The 15,962-nt window shown below is 41.4% G+C and overlaps 1 protein-coding gene across 3 annotated transcripts; it reads left to right on the top strand.

The window, feature by feature from the left end:
• The first annotated feature begins 1,773 nt into the window (after positions 1 to 1,773).
• On the top strand, positions 1,774 to 15,347 carry LOC112216201 (leucine-rich repeat flightless-interacting protein 1). 3 transcript variants are annotated; one of them, XM_024376029.2, is made up of 6 exons: positions 1,775 to 2,033; positions 4,099 to 4,173; positions 6,463 to 6,504; positions 7,087 to 7,248; positions 9,803 to 9,886; positions 11,233 to 15,347. In XM_024376029.2, exons 1-6 carry the CDS (start codon positions 1,935 to 1,937, stop codon positions 11,896 to 11,898), a joined length of 1,128 nt encoding a protein of 375 aa, XP_024231797.1. In that variant the 5' UTR covers positions 1,775 to 1,934; the 3' UTR covers positions 11,899 to 15,347. The 3 variants fall into 3 exon arrangements, with proteins under 3 accessions (XP_024231815.1, XP_024231797.1, XP_024231805.1); XM_024376037.2 differs by having other exon boundaries at positions 6,466 to 6,504; XM_024376047.2 differs by lacking the exon at positions 4,099 to 4,173 and having other exon boundaries at positions 1,774 to 2,033.
• The last annotated feature ends 615 nt before the right edge of the window (positions 15,348 to 15,962 follow it).

The raw sequence follows: 15,962 nt of genomic DNA on the forward strand, positions 1-15,962 counted from the left end.
GTCCAGCATGATGCAAGTACCATCAGTCCAGTAAAAAATAAAATAAAGTTAATTATTTATATTTATGCTCAGCTGTGCCTCACAATTGTTACACCAACTGGTCTATTTTGTTATCAAAGCTTGAGTATGGACATAGGAACACCTATGTGAGAATGCTTTTCATTGACTACAGCTCAGTGTTCAACACCATAGTGCCCACGAAGCTCATCACTAAACACCTCCCTCTGCAACTGGATCCTGGACTTCCTGTCGGGCTGCCCCCAGGTGGTAAGGGTAGGCTACAACACATCTGCCACGCTGATCCTCAACACTGGGGCCCGTCAGGGGTGTGTACTTAGTCCCCTCCTGTACTCTCTGTTCACCCACGACTGCGTGGCCAAACACGACTCCAACACCATCATTAAGTTTGCTGACGACACAACAGTGGTAGGCCTGATCACCGACAACGATGAGACAGCCTATAGGGAGGAGGTCAGAGACCTGGCAGTGTGGTGCCAAGACAACAACCTCTCCCTCAATGTGAGCAAGACAAAGGAGCTTATAGTGGACTACAGGAAAAGGCGGGCCGAACAGGCCCCCATTAACATCGACGGGGCTGTAGTGGAGCGGGTCGAGAGTTTCAAGTTCCTTGGTGTCCACATCACAATACCACATATGTCTCAAGTTGAGGGACCGTGCAATTGGCATGCTGACTGCAGGAATGTCAACCAGAGCTGTTGCAAGATAATTGAATGTTAATTTCTCTACATAAGCCACCTCCCAACTTTGTTTTAGAGAATTTGGCAGTATGTCCAACCGGCCTCACAACCACAGACCATGTGTAACCACGCCAGCCTAGTACCTCCACATGCGGCTTCTTCACCTGCCCAATCTCCTGAGACCAGCCATCCGGTAAACTGTTTCATCAGGAGGAGTATTTCTGTCTGTAATTAAAGCCCTTTTGTGGGAAAAAAAGTTATTCTGATTGGCTGGGCCTGGCTCCCCAATGGGTGGGCCTGGCTCCCAAGCGGGTGGGCCTATGCCCTCCCAGGCCCACACATGGCTGTGCCCCTGCCCAGTCATGTGAAATCCATAGATTATGGCCTAATTTATTTATTTCAATTGACTGATTTCCTATTATGTTGAAAATAGTGACACTCATTTTGTGTTATCATGGTCCAAACACACCAAGACAGTTGTTAAGAGGACACAACAACACCTTTTCCCCCTCAGAAGACTGAAAAGACTTGGCATGGGTCCCCAGATCCTCAAAAAGTTATACAGCTGCACCATCGAGAGCATCCTGAACAGTTGCATCACTGCCTGTACCCTCACACATTGACTCAGGAACCGGTACCCCCTGTATACAGCTTCATTATTGTTATTTGATTGTGTTAGTTTGTATTGTTTTTACTTTACTTTATTTTGTAAATATTGTATTAACTCTTTCTTGAACTGCACTGTTGGTTAATGGCTTGTAAGTAAGCATTTCACGGTAAGGTCTACACTTGTTGTATTCGGCGCATGTGACAAATAACGTTTGATTTTATAATATGGTCTGAGGAGAAGAATATTGGCAAGCCAGGCATATAGCCAATATGCTGTGATAATGTATTAGGCCTACTGCACAAACCTAATTCTTACAGAACTGTTTTGATTAGGTTACTGTTACATGTTCATGTTTGAGCGGTAGATATCGGCTTGCTTTTTGACTGCGAAAGTTATCTTGACTCAGAAAACGTTCAACCCTAAAGGCAACACAGAGACAAACAGGTTCCGCCCACGTTACAGTTTTGTTAACCTTCGCCCACAATCAGGGAGCCAGTTCATTCTGTCGCGATATCTTCATCCACACCACACAAAACATTACTCTGGTGTGTTGACTGCCCTCATTTAATCTAGTTGTTTTAAGAACAGTATTAATATTTTTTTGCGTATCGTAAGCTACTAGAAAAATGCATTCCGGGGCATTGGAAAGAGCTGGGTCACCGAGGAAAAGGACGCTTTCTCGGGGAGTGAGCGAGGATGAGTCACTTCGCAACATTATCAAGGAGGTGAGCGTCGAGAAATCACGTCGTCTTTGTTTAATACGACATTTACATGAGGCATATAGTCTATTTTCTCAATTATCTCTTTTTATTGAGTAATTTGAGATTGTAGCATATCCTACTAACATTTAAATTTAGCCAATTGAAGCTTAGCCTTGGCAACATTACTAGTGGTTACAGTCGAAGATTCATCCTCTTACAGTAAGCCACTGCCTGTTTATATTTCTAGGCGTTTGTTTACTTTGTGGTTTTTAACCCTACTGCTCATTTTCATTTCGACTCTCATCCCAGTGTTACTGTAGCATATGGTGTTAAATTGAATACGGCTACGTGCACACATAATGTGATTATTGTGGATTGTCCGATACATATAATAGTTCAATTAAAACGTTTATAAACGATAAATATGGTTTGCAAGAAGAATAATTTTCCTCATAATCCTGTTTAGTCTACATGGACTCATCTGAAATCAGGCTACCTTATGGCACATTGATAAATGCAGACTAGGTCGGTGTACCGGGGCTCGAAATGCGGTAGTCCGGCCCTGATTGTAACCAAACTATGGACATCTGAATAGCCTTATGTTTAGCTTGCTACTAAACGACGGAGAAAAATGGTTTATTCTCCTAATCTCTTTCTAGTGTCTACCCCATTAGGGCACAAGTAAAAAACAAGTATGGCTGCTTTCTTACAGCGTGCCTAGAATAGGGACGACACATTGCATGACTAATGTAGTTAGAATTCAGTCATCAGTAGTTCATCATACGTTTCTTTAATTATTTTCTTATTGGTAGACCTATGGTCCATAAGAACTGGACCTAGAGGTTTGCCTAAAATCCATGTTTCTATCCATATGCTGTATGAATATAAATTATGTGTTGACATGTAGCCTAGGCAATTAAACAGTAGCAATAGCCCACTCATTTGATAGAGCATCATTCATGAATCCATCTGTAAAACAATCCTCCCGCATCATTATCTAGCCTTAACCCTAAATATATGTAACTATGTGATAACATGTAGGCTAATTTTCAATAGCGGGACACTCATTCGATTGAACATCACTGGAGACCTCATACCTATCTGTAAAATAAGCATCCGGCATCATATAGCCTGCTCTTCACTTTGTTTAAAAGGCTTGGGGATGGTATAGATTTTGATGGATCTGCTAAATCATCTTAACATATACCAGCTGACTATTGGATGTAAACAGTTATTGCTTTTGTAAACATATACAATCCCGAAATCAGCTGTAACTGTCAATATTGAAACGATTTGAGTGAACCCTGATAAAGAAACAAATGTATGGTGAAATTGCGTCCATACTCGGTAGACTCCTCTTCACCACTCTATAATATCGATTCACGCTCCTCAAATATGATTAATTCGTTTGTCTCTAGCTCCTGATATCAGTGAATAAAGTCTCCTAAATTAGCCTAGTGTACTAGGGCGGAGCTCGTTTTCCCTGGCTAAACAAGCTGGCTAGCTGAACTATGCTAGTTTGTCCTTATTTCCAAACTTCATAAATACTGCAGCCTCAACGTCTAAACAACTTTGCTAGTTATACAATCATGTTACTAAGAAACGTGAAAATTATATCTCATTTTATTTTGTTGAATAGTCATGATTGGTTCGAGATATTTGGCATATGACGACGGTGGCGAAGGATATCTGCTAGCTAACGCGGATCGAAGTTCAGTTTTGAGATCAATTAGTGTAAATTACCGGACGTTTAAGACTGGTCTTGGAACTGTGACAACAGGCATCTTCTCCCCGCTTGGCTCGACTGGATATCTAGTGATTTTGCCAACACAGCCAGATATGTACACAGTCTTGTACCCTTAACCTTTTTAAACTGACTACCGTATTTGGTGATTAATTCAGACATTGTTAGTATAATGAGCAATGCAGGAATGTCACAATTTAACTGTCACGAGAAAATAGCAACTCTACAGAGCGCCAATGGCTACAATGATTGACTATTTTACTTCCTGGCACGAAGGGTCGTCGGAGCTTCTCCTCGCCACTCTATTATGGCTCTGCCTGAGATGTATTTTTGTTCCTTTGTCAGACGGAGAGTTCGACCAGGCGTCTGACGCACAGTGACAGCAGAGGGGGGACCCTCAAGAGGAGAAGTGGGAGTCAGGTATAATAAGTGTAATGGATGAAGGGCAATTCCATGCTAACAGAATGATGCAGAGGCTCAAGTTTTCACATTTAGATGTATGCCAAAGAAAAACCATTGATTGCAAAGTTAAACAAACCGTACAAATCTATACAAAAGGAGTACACTGAACATAAATATAAACTCAACATGTCAAGTGTTTGATTCATGAGCTGAAATAAAAGATCCCAGAAATATTCCATGTGCACAAAATGCTTATTTCTCAGAAATTGTGTGCACAAATTTGATTACATCCCTGTTAGTGAGCATTTCTCCTTTGCAAAGATAATCCATCCACCAGACAGATGTGGCATATCAAGAAGCTGATTTAACAGCATGCTCATTACACAGGTGCACCTTGTGCTGGGAACAATAGAAGGCCGCTCTAAAATGTGCAGTTTTGTCACACAACACAATGCCACAGATGTCTCAAGTTTTGAGGGAGCGTGCAATTGGCATACTGATTGAAGGAATGCCCATCAGTTGTTGATCAACTTTGCTAGATAATTGAATGTTCATTTCTCAACCATAAGCCCCCTCCAACGTTGTTTTAGACATTTTGTCAGTACGTTCAACCAGCCTCACAACCGCAGACCACATGTATAGCGTTGTGTGGGTGAGTGGTTTTCTGATGTCAATGTTGAACAGAGTGCCCCATGGTGAAGTTGTGGTTATGGTATGGGCAGGCATAAGCTACCGACAACAAACACAATTGTATTTTATCGATTGTAATACCGTGACGAGATCCTGAGGTCCATTGTCATGCCATTCATCCCCCATCATCCCCTCATGTTTCAGCATGATCATGCACAGCCCCATTTCACTGTATACCTGTTGTATTCGGAGCACGTGACAAATCAACTTTGATTTGATGTCGCAAGGATCTGTACATGTCCCAGTTCTTCCATGGCCTGCATACTCATAAGACATGTCACCCATTGAGCATGTTTGGGATGCTCTGGATCGACGTGTACAACAGCGTGGACCAGTTCCCACAAATATCCGGCAACTTCGCACAGACCTTGAAGAGGAGTGGGATAACATTCCACAGGCCACAATCAACAGCCTGATGAACTCTATGCGAAGGAGATGTGTTGCGCTGCATGAGGCAAATAGTGGTCACACCAGATACTGAGGGGTTTTCTGATCCATGCCCCTACCTTTTAAAGCTATATGTGACCAACTGATGCATATCTGTATTCTCAGTCATGTGAAATCCATTACATTAGGGTCTAATTAATTTATTTTCAATTGACTGATTTGGCATGGGTTCTCAGATCCTCAAACAGTTCTACAGCTGCACCATCAAGAGCATCCTAACTGGTTGCATCACTGCCTGGTATGGCAACTGCTCGGCCCAGTACACCAATGGGGCCAAGCTTCCTGCCATCCAGGACCTCTATACCAGGCAGTGTCAGAGGAAGGCCCTAAAAATTGTCAAAGACTCCAGCCACCCTAGTCATAGACTGTTCTCTCTGCTACTGCATGGCAAGTGGTACCGGAGCCAAGTCTAGGTCCAAGAGGCTTCTTAACATTTTCTTCCCCCAAGCCATAAGACTAATTTCAACTACTTCTCAACGTCCATGGACCGGTGTCGGTCGGTGCTCATTGGGTGAGTTCGCTGGTTACAGTAAATTGAAAGAGAGGGGCCTCATGGGTAGGTGTCAGTGAGAGGTGACATTAACAGGAGAGTAGTGGTGCCTGGAGAATTTAATTAACATTTTTTAAATGTAACCTTTTATTTCACTAGGTAAGTCAGTTAAGAACAAATTCTTATTTACAATGATGGCCTACCCCGGCCAAACCTGGACGATGCTGGGCCAATTGTGCGCCGTCCTATGGGACTCCCAATCACGGCCGGATGTGATACAGCCTGGAACCGAACCAGTGAATGTAGTGACGTCTCTTGCGCCGAGATACAGTGCCTTAGAACACTGGGTAGCTTTCATTTGACACTAAATTTGATGTGCTCCTATGAACTTCTCTGGATAACTTCACTTCATGGATCCTTTTACATGGAAATGGCCTGAAGTTACTGGCATAATTAGGTTTGCGGCCCAAATGCCACCCTATTCCCCATAGGGCTCTGGTCAAAAGTAGTGCACTATATAGGGAATAGGGTGCCATTTCGGACACTGGCCTACTATGGTCTGTCATTTAAACATGATTACTTCTGATTCTATCACTGTTATTAAATGTACGGAGTATACTCAAACTTCTCATATATTACTTGTTGATGAGTCTTGTTTACCTTTTTCTTGGTCATTTCAGCAGTCTGTGGAAGATCAGGAACTGATGGAACTCCCTGAGATGGTGATTATCCGCACAAGCTGTTTTAATTATGTTTTGCAGGATAACGTTTTCATATTTTAGCAGTATAACCAGTTCTACTGGATGTCAAATTAGACATTCTCACAGACTGTGCTGCATATTCAAAGGGTGCACACTCTTTATGAAGCTAACACCAAATAGCCCAGAAATATATTAGAAATAACTTTGCTCCAGTTCGATTATGTGTTGTAATGCCAGTAACTCTGCCATATAAAGAAGAAGACAACCCTGGTATGACGCAGATAAGGACGACCATGGGCCAGAAATAGCTATCAGAGCAATGACATCATTATCCAACAGTTGATGAGCAAATCACATGTTAATTAAATCACCGTTGTTGCTAGTGTGATTAGAGGAAGCTGCACCCTGTCATGCCTAATGTATATTGTTTGTCTGAGATCCAAATGGTACCCTATTCACTTTTGTCAAAAGTAGTACACTATAAAGGGAATAGGATGCCATTTGGTACAGATAATTTTTCTCTTAGCCATATGAAGCTGATATGCCTGTGTATACATCAATCAAGCTGCCCACTGATGACTAATGAATACATCTCTCATGCAGAATGACCTGCAGGCAAGCTACGACGATGTGTTGCAGGAGCTGCGTGGGCTGGAGCTGCAGCGGGAGACTCTGTTGTTCCAGGTGGACGTTCTGCAGGACGCCCTGGAGGGGGCCGAGGAGATGCTGGCTGAGGCCCAGAGAGAGGCCAGCCACGCCACCATGGTACACCTAGTCATACACACTAGATGCTTCCCAAATGGCACCCTGTTCCCTACATAGTTTACTACTTTTGACCAGCGCCTATAGTGAGAGTGCACTATATAGTGAATAGGGTGCCATTTAGGATGCACTCACTCCTTTCTAGCCATGAATCCGCTAAAGCCACATTCCGAGAGGCTTAAGGGTGGGGTCATCACTCTAAAAATAGCTGATAAACAAATTTATTGAGGAATGTTTTTCCTTGCAGTAACTGTGATATGTTGTTGTCTTACCAACCTTTAGCAGAATGTACTGACTATGTTTCTCTGGATAAATTGCCAAAATGGAATGTACATGTAATATACAGTGCCTTCGGAAAGTATTCAGACCCCTTGTATTTTTCCACATTTTGTTACGTTACCTTATTCAAAAATGTATAAAATAGTTTTTTTACTTCATCAATCTACGCACAATTCTCCATAATGACAAGGAAAAAGTGTTTTTTTAAATACATTTTTGCTCATTTTATAAAAAAACTAATTATGAAATCACATTTACGTACACTACCATTCACAAGTTTGGGTTCACATAGAAATGTCCTTGTTTTTTAAAGAAAAGCTTAAGAGATCTTCAGTTTCCTGGCAATTTGTCGCATGGAATAGACTTAATTTCTCAGGACAAGAATAGACTGACGAGTTTCTGACCATTTTGACTCTGTAATCGAACCCATTTAAAATGACTTGGATTAGCTAACACAACGTGCAATTGGAACACAGGAGTGATGGTTGCTGATAATGGGCCTCCAAATGCCTATGTAGATATTCCGTTAAAAATCTGCCATTTCCAGCTACAATGGTAATTTCTAACATTAACAATGTCTACACTGAATTTCATGTTATTTTAATGAACAAAAAATGTGCTTTTCCTTAAAAAACAAGGTATTTCTAAGTGACCCCAAACTTTTTAACGGTAGTTTAAGTATTCAGACCCTTTACTCAGTACTTTGTTGAAGCACCTTTTTGCGGCCATTACAGGCTAAAGTCTTCTTGGGTATGATGTCACAAGCTTGGCACACCTGTATTTGAGGAGTTTCTCCCATTCTTCTCTGCAGATCCTCATAAGCTCTGCCAGGTAGGATGAGGAGTGTTGCTGCACAGCTATTTTTAGGTCTCTACAAGATGTTCGATTGGGTTCAAGTCCGGGGTCTGGCTGGGCCACTCAAGGACATTCAGAGACTTGTCCCAAAGCCACTCCTGTGTTATCCTGGCTAGGTGCTCAGGGTCGTTGTCGTGTTGGAATGTGAACCTTTGCCCCAGTCTGAGGTCCTGAACCAGGTTTTCATCAAGGATCTCTCTGTACTTTTGCCCCGTTCACCTTTCCCTCGATCCTGACTAGTCTCCCAGTCCCTGCCGCTGAAAAATATCCCCACAGCATGATGCTGCCACCTCCATGCTTCACCGTATGGATGGTGCCAGGTTTCCTCCAGACGTGACGCTTGGCATTCAGGCCATAGAGTTCAATCTTGGTTTCATCAGACCAGAGAATCTTGTTTCTCATTGTTTGAGAGTCTTTAGGTGCCTTTGTTAAACTCCAAGCAGGCTGTCATGTGCCTTTTACTGAAGAGTGGCTTCCATCTGGCCACTCTACCATAAAGGCCTGATTGGTGGAGTGCTGCAAAAATGGTTGTTCTTCTGAAAGGTTCTCCCATCTCCACAGAGGAACTCTAGAGCTCTGCCAGATTGACCATCAGGTTCTTGGTTACCTCCCTGACTAAGGCCCTTCTCCCCCGATTGCTCAGTTTGGCCAGGCGGCCAGCTCTAGGTTAGAGTCTTGGTGGTTCCAAACTTCTACCATTTAAGAATGATAGAGGCCACTGTGTTCTTGGGGACCTTCAAAGCAGCAAACATTTTTTGGTACCCTTCCCCAGATCTGTGCCTCGACACAGTTCTGACTCTGAGCTCTACGGAACAATTATTTCGACCTCCTGGCTTGTTTTTCTTTTCTCTGACATGCACTGTCAACTGTGGGACCTTATATATAGACAGGTGTGTGCCTTTCCAAATCATGTCCAATCAATTTAATTTACCACAGGTGGACTCCAATCAAGTTGTAGAAACATCTCAAGAATGATCAATGGAAACAGGATGCGCCTCAATTTCGAGTCTCATAGCAAAGGGTCTGAATACTTATGTAAATAAGGTATTTCTGTTTTTTATTTGTAATTCAATTTAAGAAATTTGAAGAAAAACATGTTTTTTCTTTGTCATTATGGGGTATTGTGTGTAGATTGCCTAGGGTTTGTATTTATATAATACATTTTAGAATAAGGCTGTAACAACAAAGTGCGGAAAAAGTCAAGGGGTCTGAATACTTTCCGAAGGCACTGTACATGTAAAATGGTCCTCGTGGAGCAACGCAATGCTCCAGTAGGAATGTCCAATTTCCTGTGACCCAACTGTGGGTCCCAACCCACCGTTTTAAGAACCACTGCTCTAAAACACTTCACTACCCTCTGCTGAATTGATCTAAAGGGTCATAAATGGACTGACGCTGCTAATGTGTCTCTCTGCACTTGTAGGAGGTGGAGCGAGAGAGAGAGGCGAAGAGGAAGTTGGAGGACATTGTCAGTTCTCTGATGCAGGAGGTGGAGAGGCTAAAAGAGGTAATGGGGGATGAGGAGGATGGGCTTACATAATCATAGAAAGAGAGACACAAGTACAGCAGGCTTCCTGGTTTTGGGCATAAAGAGTGACTAATGGCTTGTTGCTGCATGCCAGCTCTGGTTAGTTGCGTAACTCTTTCGTTTGTCAGGGGAGTGTTCTCTTGTTCTTTCAGCTCAACTGTGCTTTGCTGAACTTGACAGAATGAAGTGTTTCAGCTGCTGGGAAATTCCAGCCTGGGCGACAACCTCCCACCATACCTGTTATTCTCACTCTGTGTGTGTGTGTGTGCATGCACATTATCATTCCTAAAGTAGGGCAATTTTAAATGATTGACAGATATTTGTTCTGGCCCAAAGCCTATAAAATGAGATATGTTTGATAAAATTATACTTGCTACGTGTTGACAATAGTCCTGTGGAGTACATTTTGTACTCTAATCTAAAGAGAGCAGCACACAGCACAATATAAGATGGACAAATTTCCCTCAGGGTTCAACCCGCATCCTTATCACAGTCTATTTATCTGCTACTGAGGCTTGAGGCAGATTAGAAGGGAGTTGCCTGTTTGCAATTTAAAGCCCTAAGAAGAGCTCAACAATATATCCTAGCTGCCTCTATTATATATCCTCCTCACTTTAAGAAACCTCAGTAGATATTATAACAAAAACATTTTTGCATTGACTGAGAGACATTGGTTGTAATAATTTGGTAATCTGATCATCAGCATGGACTTGTGGTTGGGTAAATCCAGTGTGACCGAAGGTTGTGTGTGTCCCGTCAAATGGCCTTGGCCTTGTACCCAGTGCTTGCTCTGCTCTGCAGTAGGATGCCCTGGCCAATTACTGACAGACATGGAGATGCTGCCTGTTTCCTATTGCAATCAGGAAACGGTAACGTGACAATTGGCCTGGCTAATTTCCCAGCCAATGCCTCAAGCCATGCAAATCAAGCTATGAATATATTAATACAGTGTAGCACAAGATCTACCAGAGACGAGGCTATACAATTAATTTGACAGAGATTTGGACTCATATTTGTAATAGTAGCAGCATTATATGACTGTACTTGTTGAATCTGGTTTTCATATCACCCACCTCTAGCCTTGACATTTTATATCTGGTTGTACAGTATGAAAATCAAAATGTAAATGTTCTTCCTGTTTCCCTGCTGTACTTAGGTCTGTACAGTTGTGTGTCCCAAATGGCACCCTATTCCCTATATATTGCACTACTTTTGACCAGAGCCAGGTCAAAGGTAGTACACCATATATGGAATAGGGTGCCATTTGGGACACAACCCTGATGTGAACATGATTAATATAGCTGTTGTATCATACTGTTCCACAGGAGAGGAACACCATATCAGCAGTCCCAGTGTACACACTTGTCAAGGAGCAGGAGAGGGAAGATGAGATGGCTAGACAACAAGCCACAGAGATGCAAATCAAAAAGGGAGCACAGGAACAAATCAGGGATGCACCAAGGTATGAGGACAATTCTCGCCAAGATGCACCTCTCTCTATTATCCGATTGGACAGTGAGGGCCCCGGGCCCAACAATGGGCTATCATCTGAGACCAGCACTGGGGGGCTGCTCGCTTCCTTCTTCAAAAAGGGGAGGGGGGAGCAGCCTTCTGACAGTCTGACCCAGCCCTCTCCTATCCACGTTGCCCAGCTGGTGTCCTCTGAGGACGTAGCAGATGGGGCACAGGACAGCTTCACCAAGTTCACAAAGATAGTCAACAAGACCTTTGGGCCGTTGTCACTCGGTAGCCAGACCCCCGGGAGAAATCAGGAGGAGAACGGGCGTGACCTCTCCCCCGACAGGAACAATGACACAGACAGCATCAGCGCCTATGAAGATGCCTGCGCTGACATGCCCGAGCTGGAAGAGGGTGACGGGCCAAGGCTGCCCCATGATGAAGGCTCCCCAGTAGATGATGAGGGAGATCTGTCAAATGGCAACGAACCCAAGAGCATCAAAAACCCCAATGAATCTTGCATTCTGTCGTAAGAGCTGCAGAACTGTTGTGCTACGAAGGATCAAATCTTCTCTGAGATCACTGCTCTCGCTCCGTCCGCCTCTTGATAATGTATGCCATTTAGCAGACGCTTTTATCCGAAGAGACTTACATGCATCCATTTTTTTATTATGTCTTATGTTCTTGGGCCTGTACTCTCCAGTTACACATATAGAAGGGTAGAGTCAATCTTGGGAGTTGTTGCCAGGCAGTGTGGAATTCCAGTCATGTCTACAGACTACTCTAAAGCCAATCTCTCTCCCTCCGCATTGTTTGGCACGACCTGCAAGGTTGCACTTACACCCCCCCCCCCTGCTGTTCGGCACAAAAGGCAAATGACCTCTCTGTTTCTTAGTGACTGATAATCACACAAGACTGTTTGCGTACACTGAACTATCAGATATATCAGACCTCTTGCATTCTAAACGGGCAAACTATGTGATTCGTAGATTAAGACGATTATAGTTGTTTTTATGCTCTTAAGTTTAGACGCTGGCAAGATTGTAATCACAATAGCAGGCAGCCAAGGAGCTAGCTACTATATATTTGAATAATTCCATTTATGGGTATAAAACCATAATGTTTTCACTGTCTCACTGGCCTTCACAGGGACATTTCATTTGATCTTCAAGAAGGATTTGGTGCCTTTCCTGGCTCACCTTAATGCATTTTATGAATATGGAATATTAACTTGAAAGATGTAATACATTTACTGAATTTAATCTAGCTTTAGTACGATACTAGCATGATTGAAAAAGTAACGACATTCCATTTAATAGTAAAACTTTAAGGATACCTGATAATGTATATGTACAGTAACAGTACTGCATGCTACTTGTCAGGTCATGTTTGCACAGTCGCAGTGAAACTACTGAATTGGTAGACCTTACATGTTATTTTGTATCTGGCATTGCTGGACAATGTACCCTTTGTTTTTCTTCTCTCTACCCATAACATTAACATAAAATCTGAGGATAATCTTTTGACTTGGAAAGAGTTACATAAACATTGCTACCTATTAATCTTTTTAGGAGATTTTTTCATAGTCCCAAAAGGCACCTTATTCCCTTTTTAGTGCATTACTTTTGACCAGGGCAATATAAAGGGAATAGGGTGTAATTTGGGACGCATACTTTATCAACATTCCTGTCCATGTTTGACACTAGCGAGGTCAAATGAAATTGATCTGTTTTCCAATCCTTACCTTGTTGAACATTTTCAACAGATACTGCGTTTGTAATGAACTTGGGGGCAAATCTTACAATGCCTTCAACACTAGGTTTTGTGTGTTAGACTTTGTGTATCTCAAGTCAGAATGCAGCTCTTGGTAGTAGGGGTTAAATGGATGTCAAGTTCGAAAGCACACTGAAACACACTGAAATAATTCCTAACTTTGATACTTGTGATGTGTTTTCTATTCTGTTTCTATTGCCTGAATTTCTGTTTCTGCGGGAGATAGTCTTCAGAAAGTATTCACACACCTTGACCATTTCCACATTTGTTGTTACAAAGTGGAATGGATTTAATTGTCATTTATATTAACGGTCTATACAAAATACTCTGTCAAAGTGGCAAAAAAAATCAAATAACATTGTATTACTGGAAAATAAAACACTAAAATATCTAATTTGCATAAGTATTCAACCCCCTGAGTCAATACATGTTAGAATGTTAGAATCACCTTTTGGCAGCAATTACACCTGTGAGTTTCTGGGTAAGCTTCTAAGAGATTTGCACACCTGGATTGTACAATATTTGCACATTATTCTTTTAAAAAATTCTTCAAACTCTGTCAAGTTGGTTATTGATCATTGCTGTACAGCCATTTGAGTCTTGCCATAGACTTTCAAGACGATTTAAGTCAAAACTGTAACAAAGCCACTCAGGAACATTCAATGTTGTTTTGGTAAGCAACTCCCATGTATATTTGGCCTTGTGTTTTAGGTAATTGTCCTGCTGAAAGGTGAATTTGCCTCCCAGTGTCTGTTGGAAAGCAGACTGAACCAAGTTTTCCTGGAGGATTTTGCCTGTGCTTAGCTCTATTCCTAGTTTATTCTGTACAGGCTACCTTCTTTCCACTTTGTCATTTATGTTAGTATTGTGGAGTAACTACAATGTTGTTGATCCATCCTCAGTTATCTCTATTCACAGCCATTAAACTCTGTCACTGTTTTAAAATCACCATTGGCCTCATGGTGAAATCCCTGAGCAGGTTCCTTACTTTCCTTAAAGAAGGGTGACTGTACTTGTAGTGACTGGGTGTATTGATACACCATCCAAAGTGTAATAACTGCACCATGATCAAAGGGATATTCAATGTCTGCTTTTTTACCCATCTACCAATAGGTGCCCTTTGCGAACCATTGGAAAACCTCCCTGGTCTTTGTGGCTGAATCTGTGCTTCAAATTAATTGCTTGACTGAGCAACCTTACAATTATCTGTATGTGTGGGGTACAGAAATCAAATCAAAATGTATTTGTCATGTGCGCTGAATACAACAGGTGTAGTAGACCTTACAGTGAAATGCTTACTTACAGGCTCTAACCAATAGTGCAAAAAAGGTATTAGGTGAACAATAGGTAGGTTAAGAAATAAGAGAACAGTAAAAAGACAGACTATATACAGTAGTGAGGCTACATACAGGCACCGGTTAGTCAGGCTAATTGATGTAGAATGTACATGTAGATATGGTTAAAGTAGCTCTCGGAGATGGGGTAGTCATTTTAAAAATCATGTTGAACACTATTGCAAGTCCATGCAACTTATTATCTGACTTGTTAAGCACATTTTTACTCCTGACCCTATTTAGGTTTGCAATAACGAAAGGGTTGAATACTTATTGGCTCGACATTTCAGCTTTTCATTTTCAAATAATTTGTATAAATGTATTGAAACATAATTCCAAATTGACGTTATGGGTATTGTGTGTAGATCTGTGACACAATCTCAATTTAATCCATTTTAAATTCAGGCTGTAACACAACAAAATGTGGAGAAAATTTGAGGGGTATGAATACTTTCTGAAGGCACAATATGTACTTTACTCGGGAGGTTTCTAAATGTGCAATACTACCTGTTATGTTGGTGAATGGTTATGTCTTATCTAATGCTCCTTGATGTCACAATTTATCTTGAACATTTAGGTATTTTTTTCTGAAAGCAACTGTTTGATATAAAAGATGTTTTTCAGCAGTCTTGGCACAAAGTGTGTGTTATTTCAGCATGCCTCTGCTAATGTAAATTTGCACTAGTTTTGTGATTTGCACTTCCAAACAGGGTTTGCTGCATCGTATTATGTTCTAAAATGGCAACAAAAAAATATGGGAAAAACATGTTACTGAGTGGTAATGCTTATGCTTTATCATATTTTCACCAAATAGTTAAAGTATGTATTTTTTGAATGAATTCTATTCTTTTAAAGAATAAATATTTTGTACAGTGCCATGTGTCTTTATTTCAGCTTAGATTGTTTTCTGTTGTCATGTTAAATAATGATTTATTATCAAACTGCACATGAACAGAAAATACAAACAACAAGTAAAGGATTCAATAAGAAAGTAGCTTAATTCGTAAACATACAAGCCATTTGGATTGCAGTACAGGATATTATTTATGGGCCAATGCACATTGTGATAAAAAGCTTGATAAAACAAGATTTGAAATGAAATCCAGTGGGCATATAGTGCTTTTTATAATTGTATATTGGAACACCATTAGAAAATTATATAGGCTACTTTGTTTATAAAACATAATACACAGGAACAGCAGATTATATGAAACTTTACAACTGTAATATTTGCAGGGAGCCAAGTGTCTGTGGCAAAACATGCCTTGTCATGGACGGAAACATAACAAGCAGTGTCGCAGTTGGCAAATTGGATAAAGGACGTTGATTTCATCAAACCACAAGAAGTTAGCTTTTCATTGTCTTAGTTCCTCTGTTTTACCACCCCACTATTTTGTTCAACCATCACCCATGAACAGTCTGTAGCCTTGCAGTTAACTGTGCATGGCTCTATACATTCTATTTCTAAATGCAACATAAAACTTTAATTC

The sequence above is a fragment of the Oncorhynchus tshawytscha genome, linkage group LG02 (assembly GCF_018296145.1).
Source record: "Oncorhynchus tshawytscha isolate Ot180627B linkage group LG02, Otsh_v2.0, whole genome shotgun sequence".
Classification (NCBI taxonomy): domain Eukaryota; kingdom Metazoa; phylum Chordata; class Actinopteri; order Salmoniformes; family Salmonidae; genus Oncorhynchus; species Oncorhynchus tshawytscha.